Source organism: Scylla paramamosain, chromosome 44 (genome assembly GCF_035594125.1).
Source record: "Scylla paramamosain isolate STU-SP2022 chromosome 44, ASM3559412v1, whole genome shotgun sequence".
Taxonomy (NCBI): domain Eukaryota; kingdom Metazoa; phylum Arthropoda; class Malacostraca; order Decapoda; family Portunidae; genus Scylla; species Scylla paramamosain.
In genome coordinates, this window is record NC_087194.1 from 5,517,515 (window position 1) to 5,542,514 (window position 25,000).

At 42.4% G+C, this 25,000-nt stretch overlaps 2 protein-coding genes across 2 annotated transcripts in view; one reads left to right on the forward strand and one right to left on the reverse strand.

The window, feature by feature from the left end:
* The first annotated feature begins 4,326 nt into the window (after positions 1–4,326).
* Positions 4,327–21,114, forward strand: LOC135094167 (succinate dehydrogenase [ubiquinone] flavoprotein subunit, mitochondrial-like). Its single transcript, XM_063994011.1, has 14 exons — positions 4,327–4,483; positions 7,135–7,233; positions 8,839–9,033; positions 9,633–9,756; positions 10,334–10,427; positions 10,962–11,135; positions 13,385–13,542; positions 14,134–14,339; positions 16,307–16,465; positions 17,045–17,242; positions 17,633–17,824; positions 18,542–18,685; positions 19,636–19,749; positions 20,539–21,114. The coding sequence occupies exons 1-14, from the start codon at positions 4,424–4,426 to the stop codon at positions 20,623–20,625; spliced, it is 2,004 nt and encodes a 667-aa protein (XP_063850081.1). The 5' UTR covers positions 4,327–4,423; the 3' UTR covers positions 20,626–21,114.
* A 2,980-nt stretch (positions 21,115–24,094) lies between these two features.
* LOC135094169 (protein GDAP2 homolog) overlaps positions 24,095–25,000 on the reverse strand; it is a 45,780-nt gene continuing 44,874 nt past the window's right edge. Inside the window, 1 exon segment of the mRNA XM_063994017.1 lies at positions 24,095–25,000. This exon segment is cut by the window's right edge and continues 6,482 nt beyond it. The gene's annotated coding sequence lies outside the window, so the exon portion shown is untranslated.

A 25,000-nucleotide genomic window follows, 5' to 3' on the forward strand; every position in this document is an offset into this window, starting at 1 on the left:
TGAAGTGGCGGATACTGCGAATTATTGGGGTTTTCAAGGGTGCAGTGGAAGTTATCGGGGTTTTGAAGGATCTTTTCGTGGTTGTAGTGATGTTTTGACAGACTGGTGGGAGTTACTGGGGTTTTGAAGAGTTCAGTGGAGGTTTTTGGATTTTTTCCAGGGTGTTTTCGTGGTTTAGTGGAAGTTATTGGGATTTTCAAGGGTTCATTGGAAGTTATTGGGATTTTTAAGGGTTCATTGGAAGTTATTGGGATTTTACCAGGGTGTTTTCGTAGTTGTAGTGATGTTTTGTCAGGCTCTACTCACGCTGAAGAGAACAAACCACAACTTTAATGGGCTTTGTACAGAGACTGATGTAAGGAACCGCGGCAGACGGCTGACAGCCATCACTCCATGAGCGTCAGCCTGTGTGGGTCCAGCTAGCCAGTCAGCCGCCGCCAGTGCACCGCCCGCGTCGGGCATCTCAAGCAGACTTGACAACTTTTTTCTTTATTTATAAATTTTGAGATATTCCATTATAAATCCCAAAGTCCCAATTTCCTATAATTTACAGTTGTGTTAGTCCTGAGTGTTGCTGCGCCGCGCCCTCAGGATGCCCGGCAGCCAGCCGAGCGGGGCGGGGGACCCCGTGACGCAGTGAGGCCCGGGACAGAAGGCGCAGCATCACTCAGGCCGTGATGCTTGCAGTCTGTTCACGTCAGGACGATAATGAGTGAGTGTGAAAGTGAAATGAAAAAATCATATCACTGCAAGACATTGTCTAAAGAATGTACAAAATAGTCGCTGAGTGTTATGATGTGAGTGGTCACGGCTGTGTGAGAAAACCGGTCCATACATCACGTTCACTTGGTAACTTGTAAATAGAATGGTCTCCCACATTTAGCGTCCATTTCCTTCGTTTTTTTACAGTTTTCTTTTATGGATAATATGATGTGTCACATATGTGCTTGAACAGAGTGCAAGCATACATGGACTGTGCACAGGACAGACATACAAACATACAAAGGCGAGACACAAGGCACAGTGCAGGGACGCAATACCTGTCACTCCGGCAGGCAGCCAGGCACCCCGCAGGCCAGGCAGGCACTGAACCTCCCCTCAGGCACGCCTCAAGTAGTCTCCTCACCACACGCCACTGTCTGTGCACGTCACTGTCTGTGCACGCCACTGTCCATATGCGGCTGCAGTGGCACAGGAAAGGCTCATCACTCACAAAGGCGATGGAGAGCAGGGCACAGCAGGGAACCGCACTCCGGCAGGCGACGCACTTCTCCCCTATGTCTCGGTGACTCACCGCCGCGCCCAGCCGCCCACCGCTTGCCGCTTGTCACGTATGAGATTAATAGGAGGTTTGATAAAGATTTATTAAACCTCTTTGTATGAGACGCGTCCGTCTTCCTCTCCCTTTGTTCTGTCACACCCACACTGCACAAACAATTACATTTTCGCACATATACATTCACACATACTCACACTTTTTTTTTTAACAATATGAGTTGCTTTTATTCTCAGCCTTGCATTACCACTCAAATTATCCAAATTACTCACTTCTGGGTAATTATCCATAGGCTGGGAAACATTGCTTGAGTTTAATGGAAGTTACTGTTTTTTTTTTTTTTTTTCAAGGGTCTACTGCAGAATGCACAGAGGTTATTAGTGAACCATAGTTTCTGTCTTTAGGAAATCACATGAGTCAGGTGAGGCACCAGTAATGTGGAGGCATTCTAATGTAGTACCCATGTTTAAGATAGGAGATAAAACTTTAACGTCTAATTATAGACCTGTCAGCTTAACTTATGTTGTAGGTAAAATAATGGAGTCAATAATAGCGAGGAACATTAGGGAACAGTTAGACAAACATAACTTGATAAATCAGTCCCAGCATGGCTTCACGAAGGGGAAGTCTTGCCTGACGAACTTGTTAAGTGTTTACAGTAAAGTGTACGAGGCAGCAGATAATGGTGATAGTTATGACATCTTATATCTGGACTTTAGTGAAGCGTTTGACAAGGTACCCCATTAGAGGCTCCTGAAAGAGGGTAGGGCACACGAGATAGATGGGAAGGTGTTAGGCTGGCTAAGCGACAGGCGACAGAGAGTTGTAATAAACGGCTCTAAATCTGAGTGGGATCAAGTAATTAGTGGGGTGCCACAGGGATCAGTATTAGGGCCATTGTTGTTTTTAATATATATCAATGACTTGGATAGTGGAATTAATAGTGATCTTAGTAAATTTTCGGATGTCACAAAGATAGGTAGATTAATTAGGTCAGAATCGAATGCCATCGCCTTGCAGGCAGATTGAGATAGGATGAACGAATGGACGGACAGATGGCAAATGCAGTTTAATACCAACAAATGCAAAGTGCTTAGCGTAGGTAGAGGAAACCCACACAGTAGGTACACAATAAACAACGAAACTCTGGTAGGTACAGGGTTCGAGAAAGATTTAGGAGTTATAGTTAGCTCTGAACTCCGTCTAGGAAAGCAATGCATAGAGGCCAGAAACAGGGAAAATAGAGTATTAGGATTAATTTTTGGGAGTGTTAAAAGTAGAAGGCCCGAAGTAATATTAAAGTTATACTTGGCGCTGGTCAGACCTGATCTAGACTACGCTGTGCAGTTCTGATACCCATATTACAGGAAGGATATAAGTATGCCAAAATCAGTACAAAGGAGAATAACTAAAAGGATACAGGGAATGACGAGTATTCCTTACGAGGCGAGATTGAAGCTGTTAAATTTACATTCTTTAGATTTAAGGCTAATTTTTCTATTTCATTTGACTCGTACAGCCAAACTACTGTATCTATAATGACAGTACATTTGTTACTACTAATAAAGGTTTTTCATATAACAGTCGTTATACGGTCATTTTGTACCTATGATACATTTAGGAAGGGGAGAAGTAGAGGGGGGCAAATGAAATTTCGCTTAGAGCCCAAATTTGGTCAGGGGCGGCCAAGGAATATAAACACAGAGTATTTGTTTACATGCTTTGGGGGCGGCCCTGTGTATACTTATCGATGAAAATTACGTGGCGCACTTGGGGGATAGCCGCGGCGCAGTTTGAAAATTACTGGTCAAGTCATTCTAGTGGAGGTTATTATTATTATTATTACTATTATTATTATTATTATTATTATTATTATTATTATTATTATTATTATTATTATCATTATTATTTTTCGTGGTTGTAGTGATGCTTTGACAGACTATAGTGGGGAGTTACTGATGCTTCCATGGTTGTAGTGATCGTGTTGGAGCCTTTAGTGGAAGTTATTGAGCTTTTCAGGATTTGCAAGACTTAAGTGAAACTATGATAAGTTCTATGGAAAATCTGGAAGTTACTGAAGTTTAACAGGTTTTAGTGAGTGCTATTGGGGGTTTGAAGGATTTAAAAGGCTCCAGTGGAAGTGGTAAGAGGTTTTCAAGGATATTTTCGTGATTATTGTGATGGTTTGATAGGTTCTTGTGGAAGTTATTGGAGTTTAACAGGCTCTGCTGAAAATTATTGGAGTTTTGATGTTTTTTTTTTTTTTGAGTAAAGCTGGGGCAGGTATGTAATATCTTATAACTGTTGATTACTTAACACTCGTGACAAAATCATTAACGATTCCTATTCTTTCAACATTCCTTTATTTGTCTTCCCTGTGTATATTATTTTTCATTTACTTTATTTTCCATTTTTATGGACGTTTTTCTTTTTCTTTTTTTTTTTTTATCTACATGTCATCTTAATTAGTTTTCATAACAATCTATATTATCTTCTCAAAAGCCACAAATAACGGTTTAGCAGGTATCTCACTCGTGTTTTCCTCACTAATCCTTCGCAGTTCACCATGAAACATCATGAAAACACACGTGAAATGTTGAATAACCACAGTTTTTTTTTTTAAGTGTTAGGTAAGACTTCTAAGTGCTGCCGTACCATAACAATGTATCATGCGCGCCCCATCCACACACCAACTTGAAAAAAAAATGTCAAATAATCTTTTTTATTAAACTTTGAGACTCATTATGAGGTGTGTATTGAAGGGTGAGCTCCTTAGTGTATGTATATACACTAAATAGTCATGTTCTGGGTATATAAAAATTATTTTATGTAAGAATATGACGCATTGCGCAGGTCAGAATGTGGTTTTGTAAGGTGCGTTTTAGCTTATCCTAATAAAATGTCTACATATATTTACTCCTTGTAATTCAAAGTTTTATAAACAGAAAAACAAATTTAAAACATTTATTATATTTTTCCGATAGTAAGGTGTGTTTGAAATGATATATTAACAAAGACGTTAAGGGAAATATTTTAGTCCCGATTGGGAGATATACCTAAAGGAAGTTACATAAAGCAAACAGCAACCGGCGGACCTCAGTGTTACGCGGTCTGGGGGAGAGATACACGCTGCTGCTCGCCTCCACCATGGCCTTGCCTCTCAAAGCTTCGGGCAAACTGGCTGCTAGGGGCCTGCAGTCCTCCCTGGTGAGAGTGTATGGAGAGTGGGAGTGAGAGCAGAGGGAGAGGAAGGGTGGTAGGGAGGTTCTGTCTTACCGCTGTCTGTCTGTCTGCCTGCTTTTCCAGCCGTGCTTTCTCTCTCTCTCTCTCTCTCTCTCTCTCTCTCTCTCTCTCTCTCTCTCTCTCTCTCTCTCTCTCTCTCTCTCTCTCTCTCTCTCTCTCTCCTAGATAGTCACAGTAGTCAGGTCAGGATTGTGTTATGGAATGAGATAGCAATAATGGTAGTAATAAAAAAAATGTTGCTAGATGTTTATTGCGTTCTTTTATTCTTTATTTTTTCCTTGTGGAGTCGTATTGTTGTCTGTTTTCTTAATTTGTTTCGTTTATTAGTTTGTTCACCGTCATTTATTCACTTGTAAGTGCTTTCCCGTCTTCTAATGCGCAAGTCTTGGTACGTCAGTTTGTTCGTCTCTAGTTAAATGTGCATCCTCCTGTCTAGCTTACTTTGTTAAATATTGGAGTAGTTTCATGAATAGTGCTGTGGGTCACGAGTGTCACTTGTTTAACACTTGCATAATCTTTCGTATATTTGTGATTTCTCAAAGGTTGTGGCGCCATATTTAGCGGTTTTCAGTAACAGTAAGGACAAGTTTCGTAAATTTTGGTATCTAGTGCAGTAGTTTCTTAAACAATACAATGGGTCACGAGTTTGTCAGTTATATAACACCCTTATATAACTTTTAGTAATTTCTTAAGGGTGGTGGCGCCATATTTATCGTTTTCAGGGTAAACTCGTAAATTTTTATGTCTGATGCATTTGGTTAAATAATGAACAGCTTTGTCAGTTTGACACACTTGTGTAACACTTGTATAACTTTTCATGTATTTGTGATTTCTCGAGGGTTGTGGCGCCATATTTAGCTGTTTCCTGTGGTAGCAAGGGTAAGCTTCGTAAGTTTTGTTATATATTGCTTTGATTTGTCAGGTTGCCACCGTTGTATAACCTCTTGTGTAACTTTGAAGGTCATGTGTGCAGCACTTGTGCGGATGTCAGGTGTGTCACAGAGGGCAGCCATTATGCCATTTAATACATTTAATAACGAGATACATTAGAAAACAGTATTTTATAATTTTCACGGCTCATATTAGTTCTCAGTACAACCGTCTTTCTCTTATAATTGTTTGTATAATATTGTTATAATATGGTATAACTCTACATCAATTAAGGAAGAATGCAGTTTTCTTGAAGAGTGACTCAAATATCCACCAATATGACGCATGCTTGAGGCGTTGTGGGAGAATACCTTATTTCCCATCACCATAATGCACACCAAACATACATAAAAACACACATACAAACATGTCACTACTCAGTTCATTTCATTGCTGGGGTGAGGAGAGTGACCTTGGGAGACTCCTTTCCCTTATTTTCTATTTTTTCTATTTTCTTCCATTCTTTTGTATATGCCTTTAGAGACACCTAAAACGTTAATATGAGGTGGGGATGAAGTGCCCCTGTCCCTAAGGGGATCCAGGTCTGCAGTTAAGTGAGGTAATGCTAGGTTAGGTTTGTGTTCTGAAGGGGGAAGGGTCTGGGTAGATAATGTAATGTAATGACCAGAGAAAATAGTAAAAAAATGTTCAGATGGTTGTATATTCTATTTTGACATGCATATTATGTCCTTTGGTTTTTCCCTGTTGCTTTCATCTCACCACTACCACTACCATCACCATCTTCATCATCATCATCATCATCATCATCATCATCATCATCATCATCATCATCATCATCATCATCACCACCTACCCATTACCTTTTGTGTTTCCCTGTTGCTTTCACCATCCCCAGGTTAGGTTAGGTTAAGTAATGTTAGGTTGGGTTAGGTTAGTTGCCATCGACTTTTATAAAACATTACCGAACTGGATCCTCTTAATAACCTAACGTAGCATTACCTAACATAACAATAACTGGGGAGCTGGACCCCCCCTAAGGACAAATACACTTACCCCAATCTAATATTTAGATTTTAGGTGTATCTAAAGGAAGAGAACAGAGCAGTAATAAGGCTGGGAAAGGACTCGAGATAATTATTCTGTCTGTGTCTTTGTCTTCCCATTTATTCACTCTTCATTGGTTCCTGTTGTTATATTGTTTCATCTATTCTCTTTTCCCTCACTTTCCATAATTTATGTATAGTTAATTTCTATTTGTGCTACTTTATTGCTAAAGTGAATGCTGAACTGACTTGCAATTGAAGGAAAACGACACAGCCCGAGCAATGACAAATTGATGCAAAAACAACAAAATATAAAGTCTACAATAATTTCTGTCCAAAACTAACATGACTTAAAAGTTAATTTTCTTTATCTGCCTTCACATTTTTGCATTTTTCACCTTGACTCACCAGTAATTTGATGATGTGATGGACTGGGAAGGTGTGGGGAATGATGTTCTGTGCTTGTGGCCACTCACACCAAATATACAATGAAGGAAGACCACTAAATATTGTAAAAAAAAAAGGTCAGATAGTTGTATATTTTCTTAAGACAAGCCTGCGTATCATATCCCTTGCTTTATCTCTATTACTTTCACCACCACCACCACCATTACCTCCTGTGTTTCCCTATTACTTTCAACTGGCCACCATCATCACCACTCATACCTGACACACACACAGGTGGCTGCACTGAGTCGGCCAGCAGCCCAGACCTCCATACGGGGCCTGCACTTCACCATGGATGGCAGGAGGAGCAGTGCCAAGGCATCCACTGACCAGGTGAGGCAAGGGACCACGTTCTCAGCTGTCACTCAGGACCACATTGTAAAACACTTCCATGATGCACCTCCACTTCTCAAAGGTTCTAGTTGAAATGATGTGGATTTTCAAGGAGGTTTTTTATGATTCTAGTGACAGATTAACAATATTTTTACATTATCAACTGGACAAACACTTTCCAAAGGCTCTTATTAAAGTGGCACAGGTTTTTAAAGGTGCTTATGGTTGTAGTGACAGATTAAGATTTCTACATTATTAACTTGACTGACACTCTTTCCAAAGCCTCTAATGAAAGTGACACAGGTTTTCTGGGGTGTTTCTATGATTCTAGTGACAGATTAACAAGATTATACATTATTAGCAGAACAAACACCCTTTCCAAAGGCTCTAATGAAAGTGACACAAGTTTTCAAGGGTGTTTCTATGATTCTAGTGACAGATTTAGATTTTTACATTATTAACAGGACAAACACTTTCTAAAGGCTCAAATTAAAGTGACACAGGTTTTCAAGGGTAAATTAAAGTGACAGGTTTTCAAGGGTGTTTCTGTGGTTCTAGTAATGGATTAACAAGATTTCTACATTATGAACAGGAGAAATACTCTTTGCACAGGCTCTAATTGAAATGACAAGTTTGTGAGGGTGTTTCTACATTATGAACAGGAGAAACACCCTCCAAAGGCTTTACTTGAACTGATGTGGATTTTTAAGGGTATTTTTATTGTTCCAGTGACAGATTAACAAGGTTTCTGTATTGTTAACAGGAGAAACAGTGTTGAATGCAGGCCAGGATGCAGCTGTTCTGAATGTCTGTTTGTATCTTGAGAATGGCTGATCATTTTTAAACACAAATGCACATCTATCAGGGAAGCAGTTTTTTCTATTTTTTGACAGGGCTTCAAGTGTGTGTGTGTGTGTGTGTGTGTGTGTGTGTGTGTGTGTGTGTGTGTGTGTGTGTGTGTGTGTACACCATCTCACATTGGATTGCCAGCCTGGTATATAGATAAGTATTTTTATTTATTTTTTTTTTTTTCCCCATTATTTTTGGCTGGTCCTGTAAAGTTGGTCCTGTAAAGTGAGGGCAGGAGTAGGTGCCTTTTTCCTCTGAGCCAGGCCAGGGAGCTGAGAGTGGTGTGAGTGTAAGAGTTGTGTATTTTGCCTTGGCTGCCTCTGTTTTTGGGGAGACAGCCTTGCAATGTATTTTTTATTCTTTTTTTTTTTTTTTTTTTCTTTTTTCATACAGCAAGCTTTCCATTCACATTAGGGTTATGTTCCTAAAGATGCCACTTAACCCTTTGACTACTATTTGGTACATCTTTCCTTAATTACTAATCACTCTGAGACACCTTTATTTGTACAGCCACCTCCAGTCTTTTATTTTAACTGGGTAGAAATTACAAAATCTATTTTTTTTTTAAATCCCCTTCTTTTTTGTAGATGCTTTTAAAGATTTCATGCATTACTTCTGGTGCTGTTAATTGTTCCATATCGCACTGAAAGGGTTAAAGTGAAAACGTATATGGGTCTTGTACAAATGGAGAGTTCACTGTTTTATATTTTTCTGTCACCTCACCACCCATCCACTCATCCACCCACCTATACACAGCTGAGTCGCGATTACCCGGTAGTGGACCACACTTACGATGCTGTGGTGGTGGGGGCAGGCGGTGCTGGTCTGCGGGCGGCCTTCGGGCTGGTGCAGGAGGGCTTCAGGACGGCCGTCATCAGCAAGCTCTTCCCCACTCGCTCTCACACTGTCGCAGCACAGGGAGGCATCAACGCAGCGCTGGGCAACATGGAGGTGAGGGGTGCTTGGGCCTTGTGTCTCTGTGGTATTTGTGAGGAGTGTACAGGAGTAGTGTTTGGGGGTGAGAGGTGGGTGTGGTTGTAAGTCTCTCTGTGGTACTTGTGAGTAGTGTATGTGAGTGATGTGTGCAGTAAGAGGTGGATGAGGGTTGACTGAAAGGACAGGAAGGAGAGAAGGTTATTAGAGTAGGGAGGAAAGGGCAACATTGCAAATAGAGAGGAAGCAAGAGGTGATTGGAGGGATGTGACAAGGGTGATGTATACAAAATTTTTAGGATCAATAGTGAGGATATGACAAGATTTTAAAAAGTGATAGAAAGCAATTAGTTCTCATATAGAGTGGTGGATTAATGGAATGGAATCAGTAATCAGGTTGTTAGTGCCGAGTCAATAGAGAGCTTTAAAAGAAGACTAGACAAATGAATGGCTAGGGATGACAGGTGGAAATAGGCAGGCATGTTTCATACAGGGACTGCCATGTGTAGGCCTGATGGCTTCCTGCACCAACCCTTGTGTTCTTTTGGTAATGAATGAAAAAGGTGATAGTTTTACTTGCCACCACCTAACCTGACCTAACCTTGCCTTGCCCCACAGCCGGACAACTGGGTGTGGCACATGTATGACACAGTGAAGGGGTCAGACTGGCTGGGTGACCAAGATGCCATCCACTACATGACCAGAGAGGCTCCCAAGGCTGTCATTGAGCTGGAGAACTATGGTGTGTGTGTGTGTGTGTGTGTGTGTGTGTGTGTGTGTGAGTAATGGTATTGGTGTGGACAGTCTCATGAAGGGATGGGAGTAAGCCAGTGTGTGGTGCAGGGCCTTGCTATAGGTGTGCCCTGCATCTGCTGTGGCATGGTTGGGGAAGGTGCAGGGTAAGAATCAGTCTCTGGATGTTGTAAATTGAGATTTTTTTTCATAATATGTGTTCTTTGTCACTTGAATTATATCACTCTGTTTACCACCACCAGCACTACTACTACTACTACTACTACTACTACTACTACTACTACTACTACTACTACTACTACTACTACTACTACTACTACTACTATCACTATAATGAAAACTCATCACCACAACCACAATTATGACTTAACCCTTCCACTGCTATGTCACATGTTTCCTTGATTACAAACAACTCTGACATTTTTTTCTTGCCCTGTAGCCATTGCCAGAGATCGTACCAGCTAGAAATAATCAAATCAGTCCTTTTCATCCCTCTTTCTTGTAGATACTTATAGAGATAACACACATTGCTTTTATTGTTGTGACCTGACCCTCCTCCGTTCCAGGCATGCCCTTTAGCCGCACTCCTGACGGCAAGATCTACCAGCGAGCCTTTGGAGGACAGAGCTACAACTTCGGCAAGGGGGGTCAGGCACACAGGTGAGAAGGGGGAAGGGTTTGCAAGGGGGAGGAAGAGGGGAGAAAAAGGGAGGCAGTAATTGGTGTAGGGAAGGGGAGGAAGTCATTGGAGGAGAGGAAAGAATATTGGAAGGGAAGGAAGACAAGGTAAATGGAGGGGAAGAGAAAATGATTGGAGGAGAGAAGAAAGGGGAATGTGTTATTAGAGGAGGAGGAGGAGGAGAGGAAAGATTGGAGGAGGAAGGGAAGGGGATTGGGTGAGGAGGGAAGAATGTGGTAGGAGGAATAAGAGGAGGAAAAAGGTGATTTCTTTCTTCTTTTTTCTTTTCTTTTCTTTAATTCTGGCTTTAACATAACACTTCAATGCAGAGTCACCACACCTTCATTGTACCTCTAGTATAACCTTTTTCTAGTTTGTGTTCACCTTATCTCCTCTTTCTACTTCGTCTTTTGTTATTCAGCCTATAATTAATATAGCACTTAAATATAGGCTCAACATGCCACACTTTTATGCCTCATATCATCACATACATCCGCCCTTCCTCCCTTCCTCAGATGCTGCTGTGTGGCTGATCGCACTGGCCACTCCCTCCTGCACACCCTGTATGGCCAATCCCTCAAGTACGACTGCAACTACTTCATTGAGTACTTTGCCCTCGACCTGCTGATGGAGGATGGGGAGTGCCGCGGCGTTGTAGCCCTGTGCCTCGAGGACGGCTCCATCCACAGGTAAGGGGACAGAGGGATGGGGTGCAGGGAAGGAGTGTGTGAGGAAAAAGAGAAAAGGACAGACAGACAGAGAGGACAAACGGACTAACACAATAAAAGCAGACAGCAACACATCGTGCATGGTTTCATTAGATGTGTGTGTGTGTCTGGCTGTGTCATCAGAAGCAGACGTGCTGTGTGCAGCGCCTCAATGAGCACACTGGCTGCACAGCAGGGCAGCAATGTGCCCTGCCCTGTGGGCACACCATCTGCTTGTCCTTAGTGTAACAGCAAGCAGATGGTGTGGCCACAGGGGCTGCTGCCCTGTCCATTGTGTCTGGCTGTGTCACCAGAAGCAGGTGTGCTGTGTGCAGTGCCTTGCTGAGCAGTGACTGCCAGGGTTGGAAAAAAAACCTAGGTTCTTTTTTTAAATAAACCCAACATGCCATTTTTGTTAATGGGGTTTTTATTTTTTTTGGGAGGGTTTATTTATTTTCTTTATTCTTCATATTTATTTGTAAATCAGTTTAAATAAGCATTTAAAAAGTAATCTAGAGTGGAACAAGGTTTTAATCCTCTCTCTCTCTCTCTCTCTCTCTCTCTCTCTCTCTCTCTCTCTCTCTCTCTCTCTCTCTCTCTCTCTCTCTCTCTCTCTCTCTCTCTCTCTCTCTCTCTCTCTCTCTCTCTCTCTCTCTCTCTCTCTCTCTCCCATGTAAGAGGGGCACTGTCCAAGAGCAACAAAAATACAATAAAAAATAGGTCCACTGAGGTGGCAGTTGTCAAAAATTGAAGAATAAGTTTGTTGGAACCTCCCTCCTGAAAGAGTTCAAGTCATAGGAAGGAGGAAATACAGGAGGAGGCAGGGAGTTCCAGAATTTATAAGAGAAAGGAATGAATGATTGAGAATACTGGTTAACTCTTGCATTAGAGAGGGAGAGGTGGATAGAATAGAGGTGAGAATACTGTTTACTCTTGCATTAGAGAGGTGGACAGAATAGGGGTGAGAGAAAGAAGGAAGTCTTTTGCAGCAAGGCCATGGGAGGAGGGGAGGCATGCAGTTAGCAAGATCAGAAGAGCAGTTAGCATGAAAATAACAGTAGAAGATATCAAGAGGAAGAGGAGTTAATAAGACGAAAAGCTATTGATTTCACCCTGTCTAAAAGAGTGGTATGATTGGAACCCCCAACACATGTGAAGCATACTCCATATATGGACGGATAAGACAGAGTTAGCAGCTGGGAGGATGAGAAAAACTGGCAAAGACAACTCAGAACATTATAGAAGCTGTTTTAGCTAGAGATATGAGATGTGGAGTTTTCATTTAAGATTATAAGTAAAGGACAAACTGAGGATGTTCAGTGTAGAAGAGGGGGGACAGTTGTGTCAATGAAGAAGAGAGAATAGTTGTCTGGAAGGCTGTGCCGAGTTGATAGATGGAGGAATTGAGTTTTTGAGGCACTGAGCAATAATAAGTTTGCTCTGCCCCAGTTAGAAATTTTATAGAATTCAGAAATCAGGCATTCTGTGGCTCCCATGCGAGAACTGTTTAATTCCTAAAGGGTTGAACATCTACAAAAAGTCGTGGAAAAGTGGAGGGTGGTTTCTTCATAGGAGTGGATAGGACAAGAAGTTTGGTTTAGAAGATCATAGATGAAAAATAATAGAGTGGGTGACAGGACAGAACCCTGAGGAACACCACTGTTAATAGACTTAGAAGAACAGTAACCATCTACCACAGCAGCAATAGAACAGTCAGAAAGGAAACTCAAGATGAAATTACATAGAGAAGGATAGAATCAAGAAGTGGAATCAAAAGCTTTTCATCTCCTCTTCTCTAACTGACTGTCTTCAGCCTCTTTCTCATCACTGCAGTGTTGCATCCCTTGCTACCTTCTACTACTATTTTCATGCCAACCACTTTTCTGATCCTGCTAACTGCATGCCTCCCCTCCTCCTGAGGCCTCGCTGCACAAGACTTTCTTCTTTCTCTCACCCCTATTTTGTCCACCTCTCTAATGCAAGAGTTAATCAGTATTCTCAATCATTCATTCCTTTCTCTGGCAAACTCTGGAGCTCCCTGTCTGCTTCTGTATTTCCACCTTCCATTTTTGAGTACTGCATTCAACTCTATTCAGGGACAGTTTTCCTCCAGTTTTGTTGATCCTGACTGATGCTGCTCCTACATTAAAAGAAAAAAAAATCAGCAACGGTATGGACAGACAGACCCACACTGCCACCCATTTTTCACCATCCCTCCATCTCTCTCCCAGGTTCAGGTCAAAGAACACAGTACTGGCCACAGGGGGTTATGGGAGGGCCTACTTCTCCTGCACCTCCGCCCACACCTCTACTGGGGATGGGACAGCCATGGTAGCACGCGCCGGGTTGCCCTGCCAGGATATGGAGTTTGTGCAGTTTCATCCTACAGGTGAGTAAGAGTGTGTGTGTGTGTGTGTGTGTGTATTTTATCATTTCAAGTCTCTCTCTCTCTCTCTCTCTCTCTCTCTCTCTCTCTCTCTCTCTCTCTCTCTCTCTCTCTCTCTCTCTCTCTCTCTCTCTCTCTCTCTCTCTCTCTCTCTCTCTGATTGTGTTGGTTAGTTTTAAGTCCCTGTTTTTGTGGCTATAGATGATATCTTCTGTACATCTCTCTCTCTCACACACACACACACACACACACACACACACACACACACACACACACACACACACACACACACACACACACACACACACACACACACACAATACCTCCAGGTCATCTCCCATCTTGCCAAAACCCATATGTACTGAATGCACGTCTTAAAGATACCTGTATTTTATAACCAGATTTTCCCCGTCTCAATCCATTATGTCCTACCTACCACTGTCTACATTTCCTACCCAACCTCCTACATTCCTTCCCTGGTATTGCATCCTTCTTTGACCACCTGTCACTAAAGCCCTTCCTCCATCTTCCCATCACTAACACCCATCCATCTTCTGCATCCCATTACTGACACCCCATCCACCATCTCCCCAGGTATCTATGGTGCGGGTTGTCTCATGACGGAGGGCTGCAGGGGTGAGGGAGGATATCTGGTCAACTCTGAGGGCGAGCGTTTTATGGAGAGGTATGCGCCTGTGGCCAAGGATCTTGCCTCCAGGGATGTTGTCTCTCGCTCCATGACTATCGAGATCAGGGAGGGCCGTGGGTGTGGGCCAGAGAAGGACCACGTGTACCTACAGGTGTGTGGGAGGTGTTTTGTTCTTGTACGTGTGATAGTTGCCCTTCCATCACTCTGCCTTCCTGTGTTTCTGTGTGTTTTTTCTCTGTTTTTTAGTTGTTTTTTCTGTTGTGTTTGTGTGTGTGTGTGTTTGAGTCACAGTGCTTATGTATTCTTATGTCAGTATTTGTCTAGTTTTTCCTTCAGTCAGTGTTAGTTTCTTGTGTGTGTGTGTGTACCTGTAATTGTATATCCATTTATTTACAGGATTGCATTATTTTTATTTATCTATTTATTTTTTTTCTTGTGACTGCTGTTTTGCAGGATTGTTTGGTTTGCTAATGTCCCCACTTTTTTTTTCCCTCAAATATTAAGTTATTGTTTAAACACATACGTATTACTGTGTGTGTGTGTGTGTGTGTGTGTAAAGACATTTCTCCCTCTCTGACATTACATCATTATATTTACTATCCATTATATTTACTTTAGTGTGTGTGTGTATGTGTGTTTGTGTGTGTGTGTGTGTGTGTGTGTGTGTGGGTGGGTGGGTGGAGGGTGTGGGGAAGAAGTGAGAGAAGCATGGCAGAACAAAGGGAAGAGTGCAACAGAATAATGGTAAACTTTTTAGTGTTAAGGTTCAGGTGAGATAAGTGAGGAAGCCAGTGTGTGTAGTGAAGGAAGGCTGATGTGGCTGGCTGTGGCTGTGGAGCTTTGTGGTGGTGTTAGGAGACTGTGTGCTGTGGTGATTTAGGGATCCTGTGTGCTGTGGTGGTGTGAGGAGGCTGTGTGCTGCTGTGAAAGACCCACCAGGTGGCTGTACAAGATTGCTGCATGAGTTGCACCTTTCCCAGCTCACATATACAGCTGGCCCAGAAGCTGCCTGTTTAGTGTGTGTGTGTGTGTGTGTGTGTGTGTGTGTTATTAGTTTGAGGACCTTTACATGTGTGATGTGCCAGCTGGGTCTGGTGTTGGTAAATATAGCACAGGCTGTGACTGGTTGGTGACTGGATTGAGGGTCATGAGCAGACATCCATCACGCACCCACCTTCCAGTGTGGTCTGCCTCGTGGACACACGCTCTGCACGTCCTCAGTGTAATGGCGAGCAGAGTGTGTGTCCACAGGGGCCGCCACACACCACCAATGCCTGGTCCAGTGTGTACGGCTGTGTCACCAAAAGCAGATGTGCTGTGTGCAGTGCCTCACTGAGTACTGGCTGCACAGCAGGGCAGCAGTGTGCCCTGCCCCGTGGATGCATCATCTGCACATCCTCAGTGTAATGACAAGCAGATGGTGTGTCCACAGGGGCTGCCACACAGACCCTGCCCTGTCCAGTGTGTCTGGCTGTGTCACCAGAAGCAGGTGTACTGTGTGCAGTGCTTCACTGAGCAGAGTGGCTGCACAGTGGCTGCACAGCAGGGCAGCAGTGTGCTCTGCCCCGTGGACACACGATCTGCACGTCTCAGTGTACTGGCGTGCAGCACGTGTGTCCACAGGGGCCGCCTCACACCACCAGCGCCCTGCTAGACCATCTGGTCTAAACCGTCTGGTCACAGCCCTCCCAGTTGTTGCCCTGGTGCCCCTCGCACCGCTGTGTCCTTCCTTGCTCTGCTTTCTGTGATGATCCCACTTTGGTACCCTCGGCCCTGACCTCCCCCTCACCAGGTCCTGCTCCATTCTCACACCAGCTCATCCTCCTCCTTTTGTACTTTTTTTATACTCCCACTCTTGTTCTTTGCCCTTGACCTCTCTATGTCCTTTTCCTCTTGTACTTTCTTTGATACTCTTAACTCTTGTACTCTTGCCCATGACTATATATCTCAACTTTATCTTGCCCTGACATAACCTCACCTCACCTCTCCACTGCCCTCTATGTCCTTTTTAGTTTGTACTTTTTTTTTTAATAATCCCACTCTTGCCCCAGAATCCATATCTTGTCCTTGACCCAAACCTGACCTAACCTAACTTTACTTCATTGCCTCCCCCAACAGTTGCACCACCTGCCACCTGAGCAGCTGGCCCAGAGGCTGCCTGGCATCTCGGAGACAGCCATGATCTTTGCCGGTGTGGACGTGACCCGCGAGCCAATCCCTGTCCTGCCCACTGTGCACTACAACATGGGTGGCATCCCCACCAACTTCAAGGGCCAGGTAGGCTAGTAGGGTGCTGGTAACCCAACCTAACTTCAAGGGGTGAGGTTCAAGGTTTGTATGGGCAGCCTAACCTGATTTCATTATGCACCACATCCCCGCCAACTACAAGGGACAAGTAGGAAAGTGGGGGGTGCCAGTAACCTAACCTAACTGAACTGCATTACAACACAGGCTAGGGAGGTGCTGGGATGACTAACCTAACTTAATCAGTATAGATAACCAAACTAACCTAGCTACAAAGGACAGGTGAGAATTGGGGGACACTGGTACAGGTAACCTAACCTAACCACGCATTCAGTAATATCACTCCATCCAGCTTGTAGATCTGCAGGTCACTTTACTGGAACACTTAAATTGACCTAAATCATCGTAACCTAACCTGACCTAACTCAACCCAACCTCACCTGATCCAACCTCATTCAACCCCACCCAATCCAAAACAAGTCAAACCAACCCAACCTCACCTAACTTAATCTAACCTAACCTAACCTAACCCAAACTCACCTAATCTAACCTAATTCATCTAACCCAACCTCACTCAGCCCAGCCTTACCCAGTCCATCTTCCCCCACACAGGTCATCACATACGATGGCAAGGAGGACAAGGTGGTGCCGGGCCTGTACGCAGCAGGGGAGTCTGGCTGTGCCTCGGTCCATGGTGCCAACCGGCTGGGTGCCAACTCCCTCCTGGATCTGGTGGTGTTTGGCCGGGCTTGTGCTCATGCCATCGCTGCAGAGAACAAGCCAGGAGACACCATTGGGGAGTTGTCAGGCGTGAGTGTTGAGTGATGATTTTTTTTTTTTTTTTGTGTAAGAGGGTCACTGGCCAAGGAAAACAAAAAAGGAGGAAAAACTTCTCTCTGAGATACCAGACACAAGACACATTAGTTTTGTCTCTTTACTGTTGTGTTAGGTGTGGTAAGGGAAGGGATTTGCTGTGAAGAAGTCTTGTTCCTGACCAAACTGTCCAAGCTGTGTGGCTCACCCCTGTACAGTGAGGCCAGCTGTACTTTCTCTTCTCTTCCCTGTACAGTGTGGCCAGGATTGTGTATGTGAGTAATCAGTTGGTGGGTATACATACCCACAACAGCCACACTTTCCACTTTATCACTGTTTCCCTAAGCCATCATCCTACACATCCTTCATTCCCTTTCTCCTCCACAGGACGCAGGCGAGGCATCTGTGGCCAACATTGACAAGCTGAGGTTTGCTAGCGGTAATGTGTCTACAGCTGAGATTCGCCTCAACATGCAGAAGACAATGCAGAACCACGCTGCAGTGTTCAGGACTGGCGACGTGCTGAAGGAAGGCTGTGACAAGATGGCTTCACTGTGGGGCAAGATGGATGATATTAAGGTAGTGATTGAGAGAGGGTGAGGGAGAGATTGGTATTAAGGTAGTGATGGGGAGAGAGAGGGAGAGGGTAAGACTGGTAGACACTGAGATAAGACAAGTAGATGAACAGAAAGATGCGGGATATAAGGGAGACAAAGATAGATTTGTGGGTATATAGCCTTAGAGATTATAGATAAGAGATATATACAAGGCAAAGAAGGGACAGATTGATATATAGATAACAAACACACAATGAAAACAGGCAGATGGACAGAGATGGAGAGGATAAACAAAGTAACAGACTGAATAAAAACAGGCAGACAGAGAGAGGGAAGACAAACAAAGATAATGTAAACAGATAGAGAGGACAAACAAACAGCTAATATAAACACAGACAGACACAGAAGACAAACAAGCAGACACAATAAAGACATAGACAGGACAAGCACACAATAAAAACAGGCAGAGAGAGAGAGAGAGAGAGAGAGAGAGAGAGAGAGAGAGAGAGAGAGAGAGAGAGAGAGGACAAATAAACAAAGGCAATATAAACAGAGATAGAGTGGGATCAAACAAACACAATAAAGACAGGCAGATAGAGGGAAGACAAACAAACCAACACAAGACAGACAGATGAACAAACAACTGAAACTGAAAATGCACCAATAGACAGACCCAGACCCACACCAACATAACACAACCACCCAGGCTAACATCCCCACTCACAAATCCCATCCTCAGCTGGTGGATCGTGGCATGGTATGGAACACAGACTTGGTGGAGACCCTGGAGCTGCAGAACCTGATGAACAACGCCCTGCAGACCATCGTGTCAGCCGAGGCACGGAAGGAGTCAAGAGGTGCACATGCCAGGGAGGACTTCAAGGTGAGGACAATGAGGTGCAGTGGAATGGGGTGGTTGGTGAGACAAGGAGTGTGTGTGTACTGTTGGATAGAATAGAGTGGTTGGTAAGAGGACTTTTAGGTGAGGACAGGTGGAGTGGTTAAGTTGAGAGAAGTGTGTGTGTACTTCAAAGTGATAGCTGGTGGTAAGTGGCTGTACTGGTGAAGGAGGGGAAGACTTAATGCTAGTAGTTGTATTAAAGGGATGAGTAGAGTAGTTGGATTAGGGAGTACTGGTGGTACTAGTAGGGAAGTAGGTAGGAGTGGTATTAAGAGGGGGTAGTGCAAGGAGAGGATTGTGTAGGAGTGGTGTGTAGAGGGGTAGAGGGGCTGGTGCTAGGAGAGGAGTGAGTATGAGTGGTGTGAAGAGGGGATAAAGGTGGTGGTGCTAGGAGAGAAGTGGGTTAGGAGAGGCATTTCAGTGTCAGGATTGCTGGTAACAATAACTGATGGTCCTGTCTTGCTTGTGTTCAAGTTGATGTGCTTGTAAGATGCTGGATTATATAAACACAATCTGGTGTCTTATAAATAAAGAGGTTTTGTCAAGAAAACAAACTTTGCCATTCATTTTAATACAGTCTAAGAAAACATTGATCATTCATCTAAGCATGAAGAAATAAATGTATTCCCAATGTCCCCCCCCCCCCCCCTCTCTCTCTCTCTCTCTCTCTCTCTCTCTCTCTCTCTCTCTCTCTCTCTCTCTCTCTCTCTCTCTCTCTCTCTCTCTCTCTCTCTCTCTCTCTCTCACACAGACCCCACAGTATCTACCCCCACAGTATGTTTACAAACCACAGTCACTCACCACAGCCCCTCTCCTCACAAAGACATCACCACTCTCACAATTCTCCCTGCTCTATTCATACAGCTCTCATTCTCGTCTCTTAGCATCATCCTCCTTGCCACATCTTGCTCATAATGACTGGTGTGTTTCAGGACCGGCATGATGAGTTTGACTATTCCAAGCCTCTAGAGAACCAGGAACCCCAGCCCATGGAGGAACACTGGCGCAAACACACCCTGTCCTCTGTCGACCTCAAGAGTGGAGATGTAAGTACCTGGGGAGAAGAGTTCTGAGGCTTCATTACTCTTTTAATACTATATCACTTTTCAGACATTATTTTTGTGCCAGGCTCTCGTAAATATTTCTACCACCTAAAAGGCAAAATTAATCTTGTGTTTTCTTCCTTCTGCATCTCATTGTAAACAGTTTTTACAGTGCTAGGATAAGGATAATTATGGCAACAAAAGGGTTAACTTGGTGACCTGAGAAGTTATGGTGACCTGAGTTGTCATGTTCAGTTGTAGAATTTGATCACACCAGTTATAGAAAGCAATTAATTCATCATTGATAAAGTTAGGTTTTGGTTTTATCTTAGCCTGTTGATTCTGTATTATTATATATTTGTATTTAATCACACCAGTTATTTTTATGCCTTCATTTTTAGTATAAACATCCATGAGTATCAGTTCTTTTATGTAAGTTATAGAAAGCAATACCTCCAGTAGTACCTTGTTTATTCTGTGGAGCAGGTGAAGCCGTGGTTGTATTCTCATGACAAAAAGAGCAGCATAGAAATATTTCTTTGTTTGCACAGACATATAAAGAATAAAAGATTAATTTTGTATTTTCTAAACTAAAAAAGTATTTAACATGCAACATAAAAATAGGTGTCTGAAAAGTTGTAATGTATTAATAGAAAACAACAGGTAGCAGGGAGAAGGTTAATCACACTAGTTATTTTTATGCCTGTTCAACCTAACTCATATTTCATCACATGTTATAGGAAGCAACACCTCCAGTAGTTATTATCTTAACCTGTGTATTCTGATGCGCAGGTGAAGCTGTGGTACCGGCCCGTCATTGACCACACCCTGGATGACGTAGAGTGTGCCACCGTGCCGCCCGCCATCAGGTCTTACTAGGAGGCTGGCACCGATGCACATCTGTCCGTCGCACACACAGTCATTACGCAGTCTCATCTTGCCAGCGATTCACTGACTGGCATGGAGGAGGATCAAGAATTAGGTGTTAATGAGAAGAATTGGACATTAATAAGAGTGGAAATCAGGGAATTAAGAGAATAATCCAGTGAAGGGAGGATTAGTCAAGTGTTTCCTTTACCACTCTGCCCTCCTGGTGTGTCCTGGGAGGGAGTGTGTTGTGGCTTTGTGTGGTGGGGAGTGTTGGAGCAAGGCACACACACTATGCTCATTGTTAGGAGAGAACACTGCAGGAATTATTTAAAACTTGGCAGCACACTCACTCACTCAAGTTTAGTAGTAGTCGTGTATATTGATGTAATTGTTCTAGAATTGGTTGTAGTTGTGTATTTAATAGTAGTAGTAGAGGTGTTGCAGTTGCTACTTGTGTATTGGCTGTAGTACCAAGTAAATAAAGCAGATTAATGCAAAGTGCTGGTGTCATGTATCTGAAAGGGATTAAGATATTCCATTGGTACGAATTGGTATGGACACACACACACGCAGACATCCTATAAAAATGCCAGCAAAAGAGTAATGACAAAACTGTGTGTGAGTGTGTGTGTCCACCTACTGTAGATAACTGTACAGAAATCCTATTAAGTGATGTATTTATGGTTCTCTGTGACTTTGAGCCCCAATATACGAGTATATTTGTTACCACAGCCTGTCTTGGTCTTTGCCCTGCTGTGTGCTGCGAGAGGGAGGTTAATCTGGACACATTACCTAATACCACAGTCTGTTCAAATTTAAAAGGTAGATTTACACTGAGTGAAGCCACTAAGTCTTTGCTAGTTAGACTCTGCCTCTCACCTGAGTTGTTGCTGATGCAAGGAAATGAATGAGGCAAGAGTTCCATGTAATCCTTTGTAATCTAACTTTGTGATGAACCTCCACTTACTAATCCAAGAAACGGTCCCACCTCGCCTGATGAACTGTATAATGCAAGGATGTAGATCAATGAGACATGACTTATAGAATGCCATGATTAAAAACTTGTAATTAATTGTGTGATGGATCTCCTCTTGGCAATCTATTAAAGTGTGCACCATTCAAGATAGAACCACTCAATATCTGACAACTCACACTCATCTTTACATCAACTGGTCAGGTGAGAGGATGAAGCCTAACCAGCAAAGAGAGTGTGAGTTCTTGCTTCAAATTTACCCTCATAACTTGAACTGACTTTACCTGTAGCACCCTCACCCTCCCCTCCTCCCTACATGCTTTGATACCACCAACTGGAATGGACTTGAGCCTCACACTGGACATTTGATTCATTTACTGGTACAAAGAACACCTGTAACTTCAACATTCTCTTGAGCTTCACACTTCACATCTTTCACTTCTTTGATTCCCTTACACTTCCTGATACAATGAATACCTATAACTTCCCTTCTTGTTACAGTTTTTACTAATACACTCACAAAATGGTTCTGTAGTCTCCACTCAATCAGCTACAAACATTTACCAAGTGGGTTTTATCTTACTTGTCATTAAGAAGATAAGCAGAGCAGGTGTTGGCTTGTGAGCTGCTTTGTATATCAGTTTCTAGTTCCTTTTCTTGCTCCTTTTGCTCTTTTTCATGTTCTTCCTAGCTCTTATTCTTATTCCTTTTGCTCTTGTCATGTTCTTCCTAGCTCCTATTCTTGTCCATCTTGCTCTTGTCACATTCATCCTTCTCTCTGCTGCTACTTGTTTAATTAAGTATGGCAGGTGTTGACTTGTTAATTGCTTTGTATCAGTCCCTAGCTCCTATTCTTGTTCCTCTTGCTTTTTGTCACATTCTTCCTCCTTTTACTTCTTGTCTGATTAAGATAAGCAGAGCAGGTGACTTGTAAATTACTTTGACTCGGTTCCTTCTACTCTTCCTCTTTTCATTTTCCTCCACTGTTACTTCACTACGAGGCCTCCAGGCAGTGCTGTGTGGTGATGAAAAGAAGTCGCTCTCCTTACTACCACACTCATCACCAGAGGAAAGGGACAAGCACAGGAATGCCCAGGGTGTGTCTGGAAGTGTAGGGAGGAGGCAGGAAAGATTTATATATATATGTGCTTAAATAAATTACTTTCTTATGAGTTATGTCATTTTCCTGCATGATCATTTGTGTAGGTGGTGGGAGGAGGAGAGTGTTTCAAGGGGGAGGAAAGGGTGAGACAAGCAGTTAACTCTTTCACTGCTATAATCATCTTTTGGTAACATTCAGAGCAGTATAGAAAATGTTAATTACATGGGCAGATAAAGTAAAGAGAGAATAAGAGATTAATTTTGTATTGTCTAGGCTACAGGACTAATTATTGTGTTTTAGTACAAAATATAAGTGCCTGAAGAGTTGCAGGGGATTATGAGAAAAGAATGTGTAGCAGTGAAAGGGTTAAGACAGGAAGAGTGAAGTCCAACATGCTTATAAGACAGAGAAATGAGAGTTAAATGCAAAGATAAAAATAAAGAAGCAAACAGTTGTTTAAGATCAGAAAACAAAGTTAAGTATATACTGTAAATAAAGACAGAGAAATGAGAGGTAACTGCAAAGAAGTGAATTGAAAAAGCAAACATTTTGTTTAAGAATAGATAGAATATATGTAATTAGAAGTAAATATCAAGTGAATGAACAGCCTTTGTTTATTTAAGAAGGGCAGTGGCCTCAGACAACAAAAAGAGAGAAAAAATTAAATTAATAAAAAAGGGCCCACTGAGATGCCAGTCCTGAAATGACTGTCCAAATTTAGGAATGAGTGTCTTGAAACCTCCCCTTGAGAGAGTTCAAGTCATAGGAAGAGAGAAATACAGAAGCAGGTAGGGAATTCCAGAGTTTATCTACCTGAATACCTTACTTACCCACACATACACTAGACAAACAGGCTTGGTTTTTGACACTGGGCACCCTAACACTTCTCTTGTCATCTTCTCAACTTGTGTCCTATCTTGATGCAAGAATCGTTGTCTTGATATCTGTTGGTGTTGAATCAGCACTAAATCTCTGGCCAAGACAAAAACAGAAATAATAACTTCATCTTGATAGCCAAATATTTCATCAACTATTTCACATTAACACACACACACACACACACGGGAAAGACAAGACATAATTATGGTGTACAAATGAATAATAAATACAAAAAAAGGTAAAGAAAATTTGTCAGTACAGAAACACAGCATGAAAAGAATACAGCAATAATAATAAAAAAAAAGAGAAAATCACGTATAGTTTTTTTCCAGAGTAGTAGTAGATTAGTGGAATGTGTGTGTGTGTGTGTGTGTGTGTGTGTGAAGAGTATACATAAAATTAAACAAACAGAACAATACAAATTTGACAGTCTCACACACACACACAACCTACCTTGACCAATCCCCATCAAGCAAGCAAGAAAGAGACTCAAAAACAGGAATAAAGGAGAGAGAAGCACAGAATTGTCATTAACAGTTTATTGACACACTCTCACTCTCTCTCTCTCCTGGGATCTTTAACACACTCAAAACTCTCACAGACTCTCCCACACTCTCCCGCAGCCACACACAAGGCTGGGGGGGGTGAAAAACACACCCAAACACTTAAATCCAAACTAAATCCAACGCAAAATAGAAAGTCGCGATACACTGGTGACCAAAACTGTTAATATTACAGCAACACCTTACTGTTTACTTATTAGTAGTGATATACATTGCCTCTCTCTCTCTGACTGACTGACTGACTCTTAAATCTACACGTAACAGCCTTAATAATACGTCAATGTACGATCGAATCAAGTGTGTCTATACGGTTTGTGTATTTCCGGATTATTTTTTTTTAATCTTATACAAATGACGTTTATTTATTTTTTCCTAATACAAACTTTTTTTTTAATTTATCATACATGGAACTCCTTTGTTTGATTTTATGGTGTATACTTTAACGCCTAACATACACACACACACACGCACGCGTATTTTTACGTATGTGTTGTCGTACAGCCAGATCAAAACACACAAACTGTATTATCATCATTTTTTATCTATACGAAAACTTCTCAATTTGATTTTAGTGTGTATAGTGAGACCTAACATACATAAACTCTCCTGTATAGTGTAAAGTGCAGCCAGATTCAAAATACATAACCTCTGTATACTTTATAAAGGGAATCTCATCTATTTGATTTGTGTGTATAGTAAGACCTAATATACATACCCCTCTGTAACCTTATGTATACTTGGGTTAGGTATGGCCAGATTAGACATACATGACTGTTCTATTTGATTTATAGTAAGACCTAACATACAAACTCTGTATTCTTATGTATAATTAGGTTAGGCAAGATTGAAAATACATAACCAACTCAT